At 32.4% G+C, this 16032-nt stretch overlaps 1 protein-coding gene across 1 annotated transcript; it reads right to left on the bottom strand.

Moving 5' to 3' along the window:
• Positions 1-1457: 1457 nt before the first annotated feature.
• On the bottom strand, positions 1458-14946 carry LOC137931579 (cell division cycle and apoptosis regulator protein 1-like). Its single transcript, XM_068775021.1, has 15 exons — positions 14169-14946; positions 12734-12882; positions 9673-9898; positions 9309-9598; positions 8709-8961; positions 8276-8435; positions 7245-7546; positions 6832-7002; positions 6160-6396; positions 5257-5492; positions 5035-5137; positions 3781-3898; positions 3303-3538; positions 2443-2558; positions 1458-2350 (listed from the first exon to the last, which is right to left on the bottom strand). Exons 1-15 carry the CDS (start codon positions 14817-14819, stop codon positions 2188-2190), a joined length of 3411 nt encoding a protein of 1136 aa, XP_068631122.1. The 5' UTR covers positions 14820-14946; the 3' UTR covers positions 1458-2187.
• Between the last annotated feature and the right edge of the window lie 1086 nt (positions 14947-16032).

Here is a 16032-nt window from a genome sequence, read left to right as displayed (position 1 = left end):
ACTAACATTTAGGTTTTTTTAAATGGCCCCTGCTATTAGGGGCCTCTCGTACCCCTAACTGATTTATGGGTTAGAGACTTTTATTTTCTTTTATTAATTTTTTCACATCTTATTTTATTTTTGCGCTCTACTACCATGCATCTAAAGATCTTTCATTTTTTTCCTTGTTTTCTACATTTGGCCTGTCTTACCTTTCCATTCCATTTTCCCTCTTTTCCAATATCTTTCATCTATCACCTTCTTCCTTAGTTTTTACAATTACGATTTTGATTTTGTTTTACCTCATTTAATTTATGTGCATATTTTTATTCCTCACATATATATCTATTTTATTTACAATTTACTACTTTTATTCCTATTTATTATATGTGCTGCAATTCTCTTACTAAGGCTGATAAGGAATTTAGGAAGTGTATCGTCTTCCCTGATAAGCGAGGCCATTGTGTCCTCGCTAACATTAATGTCTTACATTTAGATAACGGACTTCTTGCATTCATCGAATTCGGGTCTGAACAGCAGTTAGTCGATGATTTCTTAAAATCTGTAAGACGATAAAATGGTCATCTTCGTCGCTGGTTGAACGATTTCTGCCTTACCCACGCCTCCGCACGTAAGATCCAGTCGTCCTGTAGCGTCAAGCAACGCGATGAACCACTGATTTCGATGCACCCAATGCGCGACCGACTGAACGGTAAGAATGCCCCTCCACGGTCATAGTTACTGTCTTAGCCTTTAAAATTGCTGGTAAATCACTCATTTTGTATCAGAACAATATGCACTATTAAAAGCAAACTGTTAAATGAAGCACAGTCACCACACACAGCATCCAACAAAGTTCAAACCAGAAACAATTAGAACACTTGATGTCAGTAAATTCTTAAAAGAACCCTAAAAAGAGTCACCGCACTTGAAAGTGCTATCTTAAGAGGGTACTTACACGTTAATAAAAGTATATCATAATCTATACTAAAAAAACATATATATCTATATATATATACAGGATGATTGAATTAATGAAATTATTTCTAGAGCTTTTTTAAATGTATAATAATTTTGATGGATAACTACCAAACGGGTAAAATGATTTAGAGAGTAATCTCGTTTCAAATACGTAATATCGTATGCCAAGTGGAATAACCTAAATACATATTTTATAAGAAATCACTGAAAAACTTGCTATGAGTTCTCATCTCATTTGACGCATAAATTGAATTCTGATTTTTAATTAATCTTTAATGCTGGAATTTGAAATTATAAATAATTATGTTAAACGGTAGAAAGCTTTTCTCTGAAGAATAGAAAAACACAAGAACAAAAAGAATCCTACAAAACAAGCCACACATATTTCGTTGTAAGTGTCTATTCATGATGGAAGTTAGATTTGCCTTATTATGTTAAGAAAACAAAATATATTCAAAGAATTTTTATTTTTAAGTTCAGTAACAAATGATGTATCCTTACCAAAAAATTAATCATGGTGAACAAATATTAATTTTTTGAAACTGAATTGTACTTATAGAAATAACTTCAGTTTCATAATCAATTAGTTTTGTGAAAATACACAGTAACTCCAAAACCACGATTAAGTTTTGATAATCCAATGAAAATAATAATAAATATTTTTTTGAGAATCTCTGGTCAATCTTTTTATAATCAACTTATCTTCAAATATTTAAAGAAATTAATCAACACAAACACACAGTTTCACGCAAAGCACAGGCTTTGACATGTTACATCATATACAACCAAACAAACAATACCGAAACATGTCCACCATACAAGTCGTCCTTCCCACTTTACTCTATTTTGTAAATGCAATACTTACATACTTTTTGTTAATACAAAATTAATCATGGTAATACCTAAAATTTTACAAACATTACTTCTAGTTGTTAATTTACTACTTATCAATATTCTAGTTATGTACAATATTTAATTTAATAAAGACATTAGTTATTCTATCTATGACATTTATTTCCTTAAGTTGCAATATAATTTCTTTTTTAGTTTTACTCTTTTATAAATCAAAAGAATTAATGTTTACACAGAGAAGTTACTATATGTTAGTCTATGCAATGCACTGTTGTCACCTTGATGGCTGGAGAATAATTCTAGCAGTACTTTTAAACAGTCTGTATTTACCACTGCAATAAATGTATATGCAGTAGATTACTTGCAATTAAAATGTTACTCTTTATCATCAAGATCCATATTTTCTGTAGTTATTATATCCGTTTCTTTTTCCTTATCAGCTTCATCAAAATTATCTGACTCATTCTTTCCTTCTTTATCATTAACTTTATCCAATGACTTTCGTTCTTCCTTTTCTATATCTGTTTCTCTATTATCCCTGTAAAAATACCAGTAAGTAAAAAAATAATAAAAGTACTCTAATGCCATATAATATAAATAATTTGTGAAATTCAATCAAGATAATCTTACTTGGATGGACCGTTCACAACTTCAACAACATCATCATCATCATACTTTATGTTGACAACAGCTTCCACTTTAGCCTGGATACTTTTTAATGTTGAATGAAATATTTTGGAGCTTGCCTGAAATAATGAACATGTGATTTTCAATTTGCCTTTTAAAATGCTTGTTTTTTTACAAGTAGTAGTAGTTAAAGTAGTACGTACAAGTTTAGTTAGTTAGTAGTACAAGTTGTAGTTTGTTGCAGTGTTTTCATAATCATATTTAAATGTCTGTACATATCACATAGATTTAATTTGTTAAGATAATTGTAATTAATTTATTTTACATATTTAGTGGTTCATAAATTATTATAATAGTTATTGCAGGTTCCTAATTTAAATATAATGTAGCAAATTTGATTAATCGAGTCCTGTTTATTATTTTGGCATTTTTGAAATGTAAAATCCATATTTTAATACTTTTGCTGCACAGTCCTCAATATAAACTTTGTCTATCAGTGTTTTTAAATAACTATTTGTTAATCATGGTGTGTTCTATGATATATATAGCTTAATACATGTTTTTCATTACAATAATCTGTTTAGACAGAAATTTAAAAATTGTTAATGTTTGTTGTAAATTTAAATCATATATGCATATATTCCATTGTCACATTGTTTAAACTGCAGTTACTATTTTAAAGTTATAATTATTTGTTTACATTCTCTAAATTCAATATTGATATATCAAGGAAATCTTAGTTTCACTGATAGCTTTAATATTAAATTTGTGATATCATTTCAGTTGTATGTCATCTTCTGCTGGACATATAGAAAAAAAGGTTTTGGCTTATTTAATAACTAACACATTAATTAATAGCTTACTGTTAATGACGTGACTCGAGCCTTTGCCGCTGCTAATTGCGCGTTAAGATCAGACAGTTGGCTTTGAGCGCCTCGTTCCGCTTGTTGTGTGGACGCAGCCGCTGCTCGGGCGGCTTTTAGCGCGGCCTTGGCATTCTCTAGGGCCAATTCAAGCTTCGCTCGCTCTCCAGCTGCCTTGGCTGCCTGCTCTACTAACGCTCCTATATCTACCACTCGAGATTTAAACAATACTACACCTGAAAAAAAAAATCAATTATACTAGATTTTATTTCTTTTACTTTAAATTTGGTATGATACAAAAATCCATATTTAAGAGGTAGTCGTTTCAGCCCATAGACACCCCCCACTGCAAGACACAGGTCTTCCCCAAAGATATTTACGTGGGGATATACTAAAAACGCTACTTATTGTGGCAACCTTTGACGAGGCCTATGCCTTACAGTGAGCGTCTTTCGGTTAACTCATAATTTAATATTACCTGTATCTGTGACATCTGTTGTGTCTGATTTCTCTTTTCCATACTGGTCGACTGCTTTACCAAATAGAGGAAGCAGGTCCCTATTACCTGCTGCAATTGTAGCTTCCAATTCGGCAATCTAAATAATAAAGAAACAATGTATTAATATTTATTTTCTCATATACCATTAAGTAAAAATTGTCACTAGTTTTTTTTTTTCATTACATTACATAACTACATACTACACTACTACTAACATACTCATTTATTTAACTAATAAAATAATGGTGTTATTATACTTTAAAAAGTGAATTAGTGATAATATCGAGCCAGAAATATGCTCAAAAATTTATTTCTAAAATCAAATTTGAAATGGTCATTTATAAGTATAAAATAACTTGAAACCTGCGTATTGATAAAATAAAAATTATATATGATCATTCACTGCTTAAAATAAATTAACTTTATGCATATTCAGTACAAATACATTTAACTTATTCAAATGTCTCCTATAAAACATGTTTCCCTTTCAAAACTAAAATTTATTACATTGTCTGTGTAACATGAAATATAAAATGATTTCTATAGTTTATAATTAATTTTGCACACCCTTTTGGCACATTATGTATATTGTGTTTTTATCAAACAACATTGGTAATTGGTTCAATGAATATATAAAAAAAGTTATTTCTGCCGAACGTTATTTAGCTTTGACAGAAAATAGAGATATAATAAAACTGTGTTAAGAATTATATTAATATTAATAAATGTTCTTACATAAAATTTAACAAAAGGCATGTTTCGTTTGTCATATATAGTTTGCCCTTAATATTTTATATCCCTTTTAGAGAGAACAGTTAAAAGTAAAACATATGTACTTATCCCGTCGTATGGAAAAGCTCGAAAAACCTATTTATTAACGCAATATATTATGACATTTTAAATAGGTTATTATGGGAACTAAGATGAAAATCTGAAAAAATTAACTAGGTGTAAAAGGACTTACAGATGCCAAGAATAGCATAACATGAAGAAACATAAGATGTAAAAGGATTTGCAGATGCCAAAAATAGGGTAACATTGAAAAATCAACAAGATGTAAAAAAATTTACAGATGCCAAGAATAGCCTAACATAAAGAAAAATAACAAGATACCAAAAACAGAGTAACATAAAAATGTTATAGCTGTTTTCAGTTTTATTTAATTAATATTTTGTAATAGTGAAGCAAATGGTACATTTACTGCCTACTTTTTCTAGATGTGATTAGACTTACATGCGGCGGCACTTCACTTGCGACTACGGTTGTCTCGAGAGGAAGGTCTTGAATTGCTTCCGAAGTACCCGAAGCCAGATCTTTGATAGCTTGAACGAGTGTCCTGCGTTAAACAAAAAGCAATTATTATTACCTAATTAAATACACATTGCTGTACTCAACTGAACTGTTGTGTGTAATATAATAAGCATGTCATGAAATAACTTTTTAGTGAATACTCACTTATAACTAAAGTTATCCTTAATGCATACTTTCTCGAGTACGGCTCGAATCTGTGATCTTGATAATTGCAAGCCAAGACTCATAAACAGGTTTTGAAGGTCCTTCTTAGTGATAATTCCACATCGAGAGGTATCAAAGTACACGAGGGACAGCAATAAGTACGGGTCGGGAGGTAACTCCACACCGCGACTTTTCCGTTTAGGCGAACTACTTCGCTCGTCATCACTGTGAGAATCCTGAAAAAATAATTTTTTTTAACATCATCATAAAAAATGATATGATAAAATAGTTAACACCACAATTGAAAGTATCAATGTATTATATTATTAGAAAAAAAAAAAAACAATAATACTGTTTGTATTATTGTTTTTTTTTTTCTGTTTGTATAGTTACGATTATATTAACAGTAACTATTACACACCCCATTTTCAAGGATAAAGGCTTAAAATACTAAATGTAATTCTTAAGTAGTCAAATTTACGATTAGTAATAAATTTGGACTACATATTTTGCAGCGTTATTACATGAATACTTTGATTCTGTAACGAAAAAATTACCGACATAGCCTATAGGAAGACCATACAAAGTACAGAACAGACGGTCATTGAGGGGGCATTGAGGTTCTGGAGTACAGACGAATCGGCGCATCATAAGACGTCCGCCCACAATATGGAGAGATGACTTAGCTATGGTTGTTGGAAGCCATTGAATATAGGCTTCCAACCAGACCTAATAGAAATCTATGAGCCAACCACATGGTGGATAGATCACCTTGATAAGGTCAACATGCTGGTTGCTTTCGAACCAGTCTTATTAGAAATGTACGTAGAAATGATAATGATAAAACTGGAAAACTATAAAATTAAAATGATAAACAATTTGCGTTAAAGAAATGACACTCACTTTCCGTTCACGTCTGCGTGAATCTCGTCGGTCGTCCTTCTTTTCGTCTTTTTTTTCCTTGTCTACATTTTTGTCTTCTTTCTTATCATCTACTTTTTTCTCATCTTTTTTTTCATCACTTTTATCTTTCTCTTTAATATCTTCAGATTTTTCAGGTAGAGTGTACAGTGTTTTATAAATGTAGAAACCGAAATCCCGCATAAGCATCTCATTGAATAGTTCAGCAAAGACAAATAACTGGAAAATTATTATTAAAAATTAATATATGTACAAATATTTGCTCTCTTAGCGACATTGGCTAATAACAACTATTTATATCTATCTGTAAGAGAAAATTTCAGCTAATAATGTAATAAATAAATAAAAATAGATAATTCATGAATACTTTTTATTAAAAATATATATGAAGAACTTGGGTTAAATATAAATGGGATTGGTTAGAGATAAAAATAGATAAAATTAAAGAAGATGAATTTTATGCAGGTAACCAAATAAAGAATTCAATGTTTTTGCAGTATTAACTAAAGTGATGTATTCATGCAACAACTATGTCAATAAATTGATATGTTATAATAATTATATAAGCCGTTGTTTAATAAGAAAAAAAAAAACAAAATTAACAATATGGAAATTAATCAGCAGTAATATAAAAATGTAAGCTTCACAGCTCACCTCAAAACTGTGTTCTTTATTATCCGTAATTCTATAATCTAGAAGAAGTGAAAGTGTAGCAACACTGCAGTTGAATTTTCCATTCTTCGCGGTACTGGAGGGGTGTACAATAATGTGTGGCGAACTTGGCAGTTCATACCTTGTTTTAATAGTTTGTTTCTCCCTGTCCAACTAGAACAAAATATAATATGATTTAATTCTGTTCATATTAATTAATTTTTTTAATGGTAATGTTAGTGACAAAACTTAATGAACTTTAAGTGCCATTGTGGCTTGCAAAGTTAGCTTAAATGGCAAATTTCTTTCAATATGTAATATTAACAGCAGGACAGATGGATACATTTGATATTGTGAAAATATAACTTCCAACATTTTTTAATAATATCCAAATGATAAACTAAAAATATATATACCTTTTTCTTTTCCTCCTCTAATTCCTTTTCAGATTTGGGTTCTTTATCCTTATCTTCTTTCTCTTGATCTTTTTCTTCAAGTATGTTAATCTCATATGGTTTTTCCTTCATGTCAATTTCCACCACTGTTTCCTTGTTTTCAAATGTGGTATCTTCAATTTTTTTCTCTGATATACCGATACTTTGTGGGTTATGTTCTACTTCATCATCCTCTAACTCCATCACATCTTCATCCTTGCCTTCTTTCTCTTCTTCTATTTTGATAAGATTTGATAAGCGAGACAGCAATTGTGCTCGAAGACCTGAGGCAAATAAATTTATCTGTTACCATTAATTATATTATGAAATTTACACTCTATTTTCTTAAAGAAAATTTAATTCTCTCATATATTTATTAAACATGTATTTTAGAATTTTTACTGAATATATCATATTCTGAGACATTTCTATTGTCCTGTAGTGTATATGTACATTCACATGTAAACAGTAATTCAATTGCAAGTCTTTCATTCTATGATCATCTTAGTATAGAAGTGGTTGTATGATTATTTAAGGACTTTGGCCTGATATCATAAATCGCGGGTTCGACACGAGACAGACGCATGATCACACATAGTATTAAATAAAATCTTCACCCAATAAACAGAGTTGCAATGTATGCTGCGCCTTATATAGTATTTACTTATTCTAAGACCAAAAATCCAAAAGCTATTGCAACAATTGCACTTTATCCCTGTGGGGTAGTAGTTTAGGTCGACACACTTCACAAGATCTGTCCCATAAATGGGTGCATATTGTGTTTTTATATTTTATCAATAAAATATCATTTTTATTTATGAAAGAATGACTAATTTTTGGAATTAATAGTCATTAAACCCTTTTGTAATAAACCAGTTTATCTCAGATTATATATACCTATATGGTAATACTTTGAAAAAGTCAAATCACAATATTACCATGTGGGTTGTTGAGTGCAGTGATTCCTTAATATTTTGAAGCAATCTATGATAACAATATAAACTACTTCATACCTTTATAACTAACGTTCCGAGCTCTCAATTCTTGTCGCAGCTGTTCAACTTTTATAGTTTTCAAATTAATTTTTGAGTAGTGTGTTGGCTCTGGTTTAACTTCTAATTCTTCATCATTTTCGTCTATTGTTATTGTACCGTCGTCTGCACTTGGATCTTCCTGAAAATTTCTTATAATTATAATAACATACGAAATTAAGGAACAGCTAGACAGTTTATGGAAGAATTACTCAAATAATTTAGGAAGCATACTAAAAAAGACAATTGCCTAATGTGCTATTTCAATAAATCGAATTGATGAAATGGGATGAAGGGTGAAATAATCCACATAGGCGAATTCCGCCCGACGCCAGTGAATGTTCGCAACAGGCGCTCTGTCTCCGTCCATTAAGATGCACGCTGCCAACAAAACGAAACAAAACTGGGAACAAACAATTTGGGATATCTCCGCTGGATCGTCGTCGACCGGCTCCGCTGCGTCGACTGTGGCGTTTGTCTGCGCCTCGCTGCCGTCGAGTTTCCTTAACGCAGCTTCACACGCCGCTTTATAGCGCTCCTGTACTGAGGTCCACTCGATACGCGAAGGCTGCGCCGACCACACATCAGGCAGGAACAACACCACACACTCGAGTCTCGATTTTCCGCCGCTGCCTTCCCGCCAGTAGTAAAACTCCACCATTCGGTACCTGCGCGGGTAATTCAGTTGTAATATGCCATACTCACAACGCATGTGCTGACTCCTGACATGGACACGACACATCCCGTACGAAAAACAAACGGCTGATTTGTTTGCTATCACTCTGCATCCAGTCAGTCGCGCCATTCACCATGTACGGACTTCGTACTTTCACATAATGAATGTGTGCTGTACCATGGTTCATATAAAGATCGGCTGTGGCTAAAAACTTCTTGTAATCATTTTAAAATACAGGAAATTAGAAAATTCTAAAGAAGAAGTTTTTATCCATAGCAGAGTATCAAAAGCTGGAAAACTGCACTCGGGGCTGAACTTCATTAAACAGATGACACTCACCATTGGGTACAAGTAGTTAAATCAATGCCTGTGAGGGCCTTGCATGTTCTAATGGCAGTCTTCACCAAAACTCCAGGGTCTGACTGAGGATTTTCTCCATCCAATGAAGGGCTCCAAGGTCCACCTATAGCAAAATTTTCACCTCCTTTTCCTTTCTGTCCCACAAGAAACTTGATTAAACGTGTGGGATGTAATGGTGATTTACTGGAACGTTTATCTTTTTCATCAACTTTAGTCAGGCCACATTTCTGATATAGTGATTCCAAAGTCGGCATACTGATTAACATGACCTAAAACATCATAAATTTTATTTATTAACAATATATAACATTCACTTACAACATTATTTTTTGATATTACATACCTTTGCGGAAAATCTATAATCTGCATCTGGTGGTTCAAGTACACTATCATTTTCATTAGGATTTTCAACTTCTCTGCTCATTATGTGATATGTGCATGGATTATTAAGAGAAAATGGTCCTTGAGGTGGAAAAGTTTCCCCCCATGTGACATGTGCATTAAAGAAATCAGACGGAATATATAAGTTGTTATACCTCTGAGACAGACCAGGAACGTCAGCCTTTTGTCTGAAAAATATCAAAATTGTTTACTATATATATATATATATATTGTGGTCGTTGTTTCAGCCCATAGATGCCCACTGCAAAATATAGGCTCTCCCAAAGATATCAATGAGAGGACTACCATAATTGCCATGCTTGGCAAGCAGGTTAGCGATTGTAATGATACTATATTATATGGTATGCAGAGGATGCTACTGTCCATCTTCTAGAAACTTTTTTGTGAGCATTGGCAATCCTATATAAGTAATGCACAGTGTGAATTATAAACTACTCAAAACAAAATAGGGCCCACCGCAACTTTGTCTCTAATTGTGTTTATAAATAACTCATATACTAATCATTGACAAAATGAAGCACTACCACTTCTAGCACACATGTTTATTAGTTCATAATGATGTTTTAAAAGTTCACTTTTTTGTTGATTTCAAGTGGGTAGACAAAAAAGTAGTGCTTAAATTTATCCATTTCTTAAATTTTCAATCGTTTGTGTTGTCAGGTCTTGCTTTAAGTGCAATACTTTGATCACACTTTGTTTAGCTGTGTTTTTTTCGTTTTGGCATTATTCCCGATTACAATGCCAGGTTCTCGTCGTCATATGGATGTGGAAACTTCGACAAGGGCAGTTCTTTTGCTTCAAGAGGGAGAATCGCAAAGATCGGTTGCATCTCGCCTTGGTGTGTCACGGCGAGCTATTCGAAACGTATGGGAGCGGTTCCAGGAGACAGGTAGTGAGGATAGAAGACCTGGATCAGGAAGGATTCGAGCGACAACTGCTCAAGAAGACCCGTATATTCGATTGACTGCGCGCCGGGACCGCACGACAACCGCCCGGACCTTGCAATCCCGGCTAAGGCAATCTACTGGCACACGCGTTAGTGGTCAAACCATTCGGAATCGACTCCACGAGGACGGGCAACATTCTAGGATGCGTGCTATTCGTTTAAAATTAACAAGGAGTCACCAGGCAACTCGTTTGAGGTTTGCGCGTGAGCATTTGGACTGGACCATGGACAATTGGAGGACAGTACTCTTTTCAGACGAGTGTTAAGTTAAGTTTTTTAGCGATGACAGACGTGTACGTGTGTGGAGAAGAGAAGGAGAACGTTTTACTGAACCATGCATGCACAGTACTGATCGTTTTGGGGGCCCGAGTGTGATGATATGGGGCGGTATAAGCTTGTTAGGCAAAACAGAGCTGGTGATCTTGAACGAAGGGACGGTCACTGCAGCCAGTTACGTCGAGCAAGTAATCCGATCTTATGTCATCCCATATTCACAAAGAGTAAGTGATAATTTTGTGTTTATGCAAGACAACGCTCATGCGCATACAGCTAGGGTCATTCAGAGGGCACTTTCTGATGCCAATATCTCGGTTTTACCTTGGCCATCAATGAGTCCCGATCTCAAACCGATTGAGCATTTATGGGATCAATTGAAAAGAAGTCTTAAAGAGACCCAAAGCCACTTTAACAGCCAACAGGACCTCATAAACGCGCTGAAACTCTGTTGGGAACGAATACCAGACCAAAACATCACTCATGTGATTGAGAGTGTTCCAGATAGGCTCAGAGAGTGCATATGGAGCAAAGGAGGTCCTACTCGATACTAAAGAAAAGCTCCTGGCAAGTTTATTAAAAACAAACAGTGACTTTAAAAGTTTTTATTGACAGTCTACTTATTGCTCATTTTCTCTAAAAATGTGTATTTGAGTGTATTGCGATAAAATTAAACAATTCAAACGTTATTTTGTGTTTACTTAATGTGTAAAACCCTAATTTAACATTGATTAATTGTAAAAATTTATTAATCATGTATGCACATAAATGAAGGGGCAAAATGATGGTGAGCCCTATTTTGTTTTGAGTAGTATATATAAAATTGTATTCCAGGAATCAAATCCACAACCTATAATCGCAAGTCTCAGTCCTCTACTGCTGAGTTACCATTCCTCAAATACATACGACCTAATGGTATTTAGCTTACTTAATTATAACAATTCCTAACTGAAAAATAATCAAATTCAAGTTATTTTTAAAGAGAGCTCCCTTAGTTTTGATTATTATACACAAATACTCTATTATGTGGTAACTTGATATCATTTTGAGTGTGAGTGACATAATCTTATTGCAGTTTAAAATTTGGGAATTCCTATCAAAATACAGCAAAAGCTTTAACACTTTTTATAAAGCTTAATCAATATTTTTACTTGCAAATATCCACTTGGCTAAGATATGTGTTTTCTGGCATTTGTAGCCCTGATGATCAGTTATAACAGTTGTCCTTTTTATCTTTCTTGAGCTCATCATCTGTTGGCAGTTGATGGTTTTGCCTAGTATGAATGATCCAGTTCCAATTCCACCATATGAAATCATAACTTCATCATAACTTAATTTTTAACTAAACCAATTGTGTTAATTGAATATATGTAATATTAATTTCTTTATTCAATTCAATCATACTGGGTGGCCAAAGAAGGAATGTTGGAGCGTTTTTGATTTTTACTATGCAATCTTTAATTTTTTACTATTTATTGAAATTCTGCCTAGGTCAATAATAATCTGTTAAATCAAAGAGGATTTTCTTTTACTTAATTTGTGTAAAATACTAAAACTTATTCTTCCACCTAACACATTTTCGTGAAACATGCAGTGAATGCATTCTTTGTTTTGATAGATAACGAGACCTGTTTTTAAAAACAATTTTAATAAAATAATTAAAATTTTTATGAATTGTACTGTTTTATTGTTATGTGCATTTTTCTTGAAGTTATGAAAAAATTATTGGAACACAAAGTATTTTTCTTTTTCAGATAAATTTTATGATATCAATGTTACTTACATATCAAGAGGCATTCGGGGAACACGTACTACATATTTTACTGGTGATGCCTGATGAATAACAGGGCGTTTTCGTGGTGGCGAATCTCTACGATTTCGGCTGTCACGACGATCTCGTGATCGTGAACGACTCCTTGTACGGGATCTTTTCTGAAAATTAAAAAACAAGTTTTTTTCTCAAAACACAATTACTTAATTTAAAACTTTAAGTGTGTATAATTTAAATTATCTGTTTCAAATTTTGATGAATATTTATAAATAAATTGAAGTTTGCTTTTCAAATAAACAATATTTTTTCATATAAAAATGACTTAATATACAGGACTCAGATTTTTATAACAATTTAAGAGTAATTGAATGTTTCTGATATTGTATGCAAAATATAGTACAATGCATTGATTTGCACATCCAGATTAGGGATGAAATAATCGCACTGAATTATTGATTCTTTTACTTGATACAGTATTGGTCATAAAATTTGGATACTTATTCCAATAGAGCAATTTTTTTTTAAGAATTAAATAAATAAAAATATTTAAAAATATATCTTTCTATCATGATATAAAAATACTTTTTAAAAGTATTCATGGAAAAAATTGTTTTGTGATGTTCTCCAAAAACATTTCTTTTTTTGTTTGTCTAATATAAGGTTTCTGAATTCAGTGATTGTTGCACTTGCTTGGGAAAATTGCCTTTCTTGAGGTACCTACAATGTTAAGATATGTTTGAGCTTGTTTATATAATACTGGTAATATAAGATCTTAATCTTCCCATTCCTCTAATGTGTTGAGTAAGGGACTAGTTTAGCAATATAAATTGAAACTTCATTAGCTTTCAAATCTCTACTTCACCACTTTTAACCGACAGCAAGTTGTTTGAGATATAACAACCAAATATAGAAATCAACATTGAGACATCTCCCTGAATGTTTTTTATAATTTTTGTATTGCCTTCCCATATACATTTATATCTAGATAAACTATACAAAACTAGGAGGCATACAAAAATATTATATGATCTGATTTATGGATTAGTCAAAGCAAAATATTTATATATAGAAATACTTTTGACCAGATAGTGCTTATTTTTGGAAAAAAAAGTATTGTCTAAGTCTTTGTATTGTTTCATTCTTTCAAATGACTGCCTCTTTGTTAACATTTGCAGATATAACATACTAATCAAATGACAACAAATAGAGATTTAGTTTTAGAGAAAACTTTACCATCCTTCTAAATCCTTTGTATATTTTATTTAAAAAAATCTGTAAAATTACTAGGTATATTGGAAGTTAATGCAATTTTTAAGTAGTAAGTAGTTCCAGTAAGAAGATTAATTGAAACAATAAAAAATCCGAAGGAGAATTATGTTTTCCCTTGGGTTTAAAAACAATACAAGAAAAAAATTTCTAGCTATGCAATTGTGAAATGTTTTCTTACCCTATCATCTCTTCGCGAAGAACGATCGTCTCGACGGGAAGGCAATGATTTTTTCGAAGACGGTGGTGGTACAGCATTATATGAATTAGATTTAGGGACATTAGATTTTTGATTTTGACTAGTTTTTGGCAAAACTTGTACACGGGTTGCGTTCCATTTGAATGGCATATTAGTATTGTAAGTTGCTTCTACTAACACTCGATCATTAACTTTAGGTATAACACCTTTCGCACAGACTGATGTTTGGTAGAAAACATCGTGATCGACAAAACCGAAATCATTATGAGTCTTAGTAACTGTGCCAGTAAAGACTCGCTGTTCAGTTCCCTGTTGAGCTTGATTAGTTTGAGTGTTCTGGTACAACCCTGGGTTCATAGCACGTGGGGTTGGATATGCAACAACATTACCTGGATACATTTGACCTTGTGCCATTTGATTCATTTGCATCTGTCCTGCCATAGGCATTGCCATTCCACTTTGAGCCTGCATCATGCCGGGGTTAAATACTGATTGTGTTTGTTGAAATGGCATCATACTCTGTTGTGTCATTATTGTATTTGGATCCATTATTTGCGGATTTATCCCGGTTATGTTTGTATTAACATTAGGCCGCGCCCACGGCGGATTTTTAGCACCGCTATTTGTTTGCATTGTTAATATTTAGTATTTAATTACAGTGAGACTGCACTTTAAAACAATAGTTATCTATTTTTTCCCAACTTACACAAATAACAAAATTATTTATACAAAATGGAAGGAAAATGATTAATATACAACTATAGATATACTATAGGACGCGCATTAAGATTAGCAGTGCTGCCAGCTTAAGCGAACTTTATTATCGTGAATAATCAAACTCACTTTTTTAAAAATAAATATATAATAAGACAAGCGCTTCAACGAGTTTTGTTTTGGTTACATTTTTAAAAGTTCTTTCCATTTTTAACACACTATTAGTATAATTTTAAATATTGTTTAATTACAAAAGATTACATCGATACGATTTTTACATCATTCAGGTATTCACAATGGTCGAAGTATGAATTAGAATGAAATAACAGAAATCGTGTCGAAATTGGATACGATTTAAATAAAATTTTATCCTTTTACTTAATGTGTATGTAAATTAAATTTAAAAACGTAAGTGTATTGAAGTTTCTATGAACACTGAAATTGTGCTATCTTTGTTTTTACTTAGTTTAATTTACCTTTTGTTTTTTTCAATGTCCTACTTGAAATATTTAATGTGAACTTCAAATTTTATATTACCATTCATTCTCAAATTCTAATGACTTGAGGAATGAACTGATAAATCAGGAGTTAAGTCAAAAGCTTAGAGACAATAATAGTTGAAAAATTGTTCTCTTCATATCTCATTACCCGCATTCAGAAAATGTATGCTGGTTTCTGAGAATGATTCTGATGTTATATTAAAATACTTAAATTGTGCAAGCACTTTTTTATGACTAATTGGACTTTTAACCTTCTGGCCATGTTCCAATATATTCATTATGTCTAAAAATGATGATAAATAATTATGGCATTTCTAGGTTTCTGAACTATATAAAATAACTTTACTAGGCTAAAACGGATATAAATTAATACTTCTAAAAGTATTTACTTTCAAGTTCAAACTGTGGTATTAATTTTTGGTTAGTTTGCTTTCTTATGACTATTTAACTTATGTTATTTTTCCGTAATTTCTAAACTTTAATGTTTTACCTCGCAGAGGCGATGTTTTCTCTAACCTTTTCTGAAATCGAAACTGGCAATTCGTTCGTTCCGCGCCAAATACGGAACAGCCGGTGACTATACCTCGGCCTGGTCTACTCCCAGGTCAATGGTGCACGAGAGACTTTCCTTG

Source organism: Battus philenor, unplaced genomic scaffold (assembly GCF_028537555.1).
Source record: "Battus philenor isolate CCGP_79_NKW_IND1 unplaced genomic scaffold, ilBatPhil1.0.hap1 SCAF_8, whole genome shotgun sequence".
NCBI lineage: Eukaryota > Metazoa > Arthropoda > Insecta > Lepidoptera > Papilionidae > Battus > Battus philenor.
The sequence above is the reverse complement of the archived record's forward strand: the minus strand, read 5'-3'. Positions and strand labels throughout refer to the sequence as shown.

What these genes read in the sequence shown, in the direction of transcription:
- LOC137931579 (XM_068775021.1), bottom strand. Translation starts at nt 14,819, where the DNA reads ATGCAAACAAATAGCGGTGCTAAAAATCCGCCGTGGGCGCGGCCTAAT. An exon ending in TCGGAACGTTAGTTATAAAG is followed by an intron (nt 7,547 to 8,275) that starts GTATGAAGTAGT and finishes TATTTGCCTCAG; the next exon opens with GTCTTCGAGCACAATTGCTG. An exon ending in CTCGAGTCACGTCATTAACA is followed by an intron (nt 2,559 to 3,302) that starts GTAAGCTATTAA and finishes TCATTATTTCAG; the next exon opens with GCAAGCTCCAAAATATTTCA.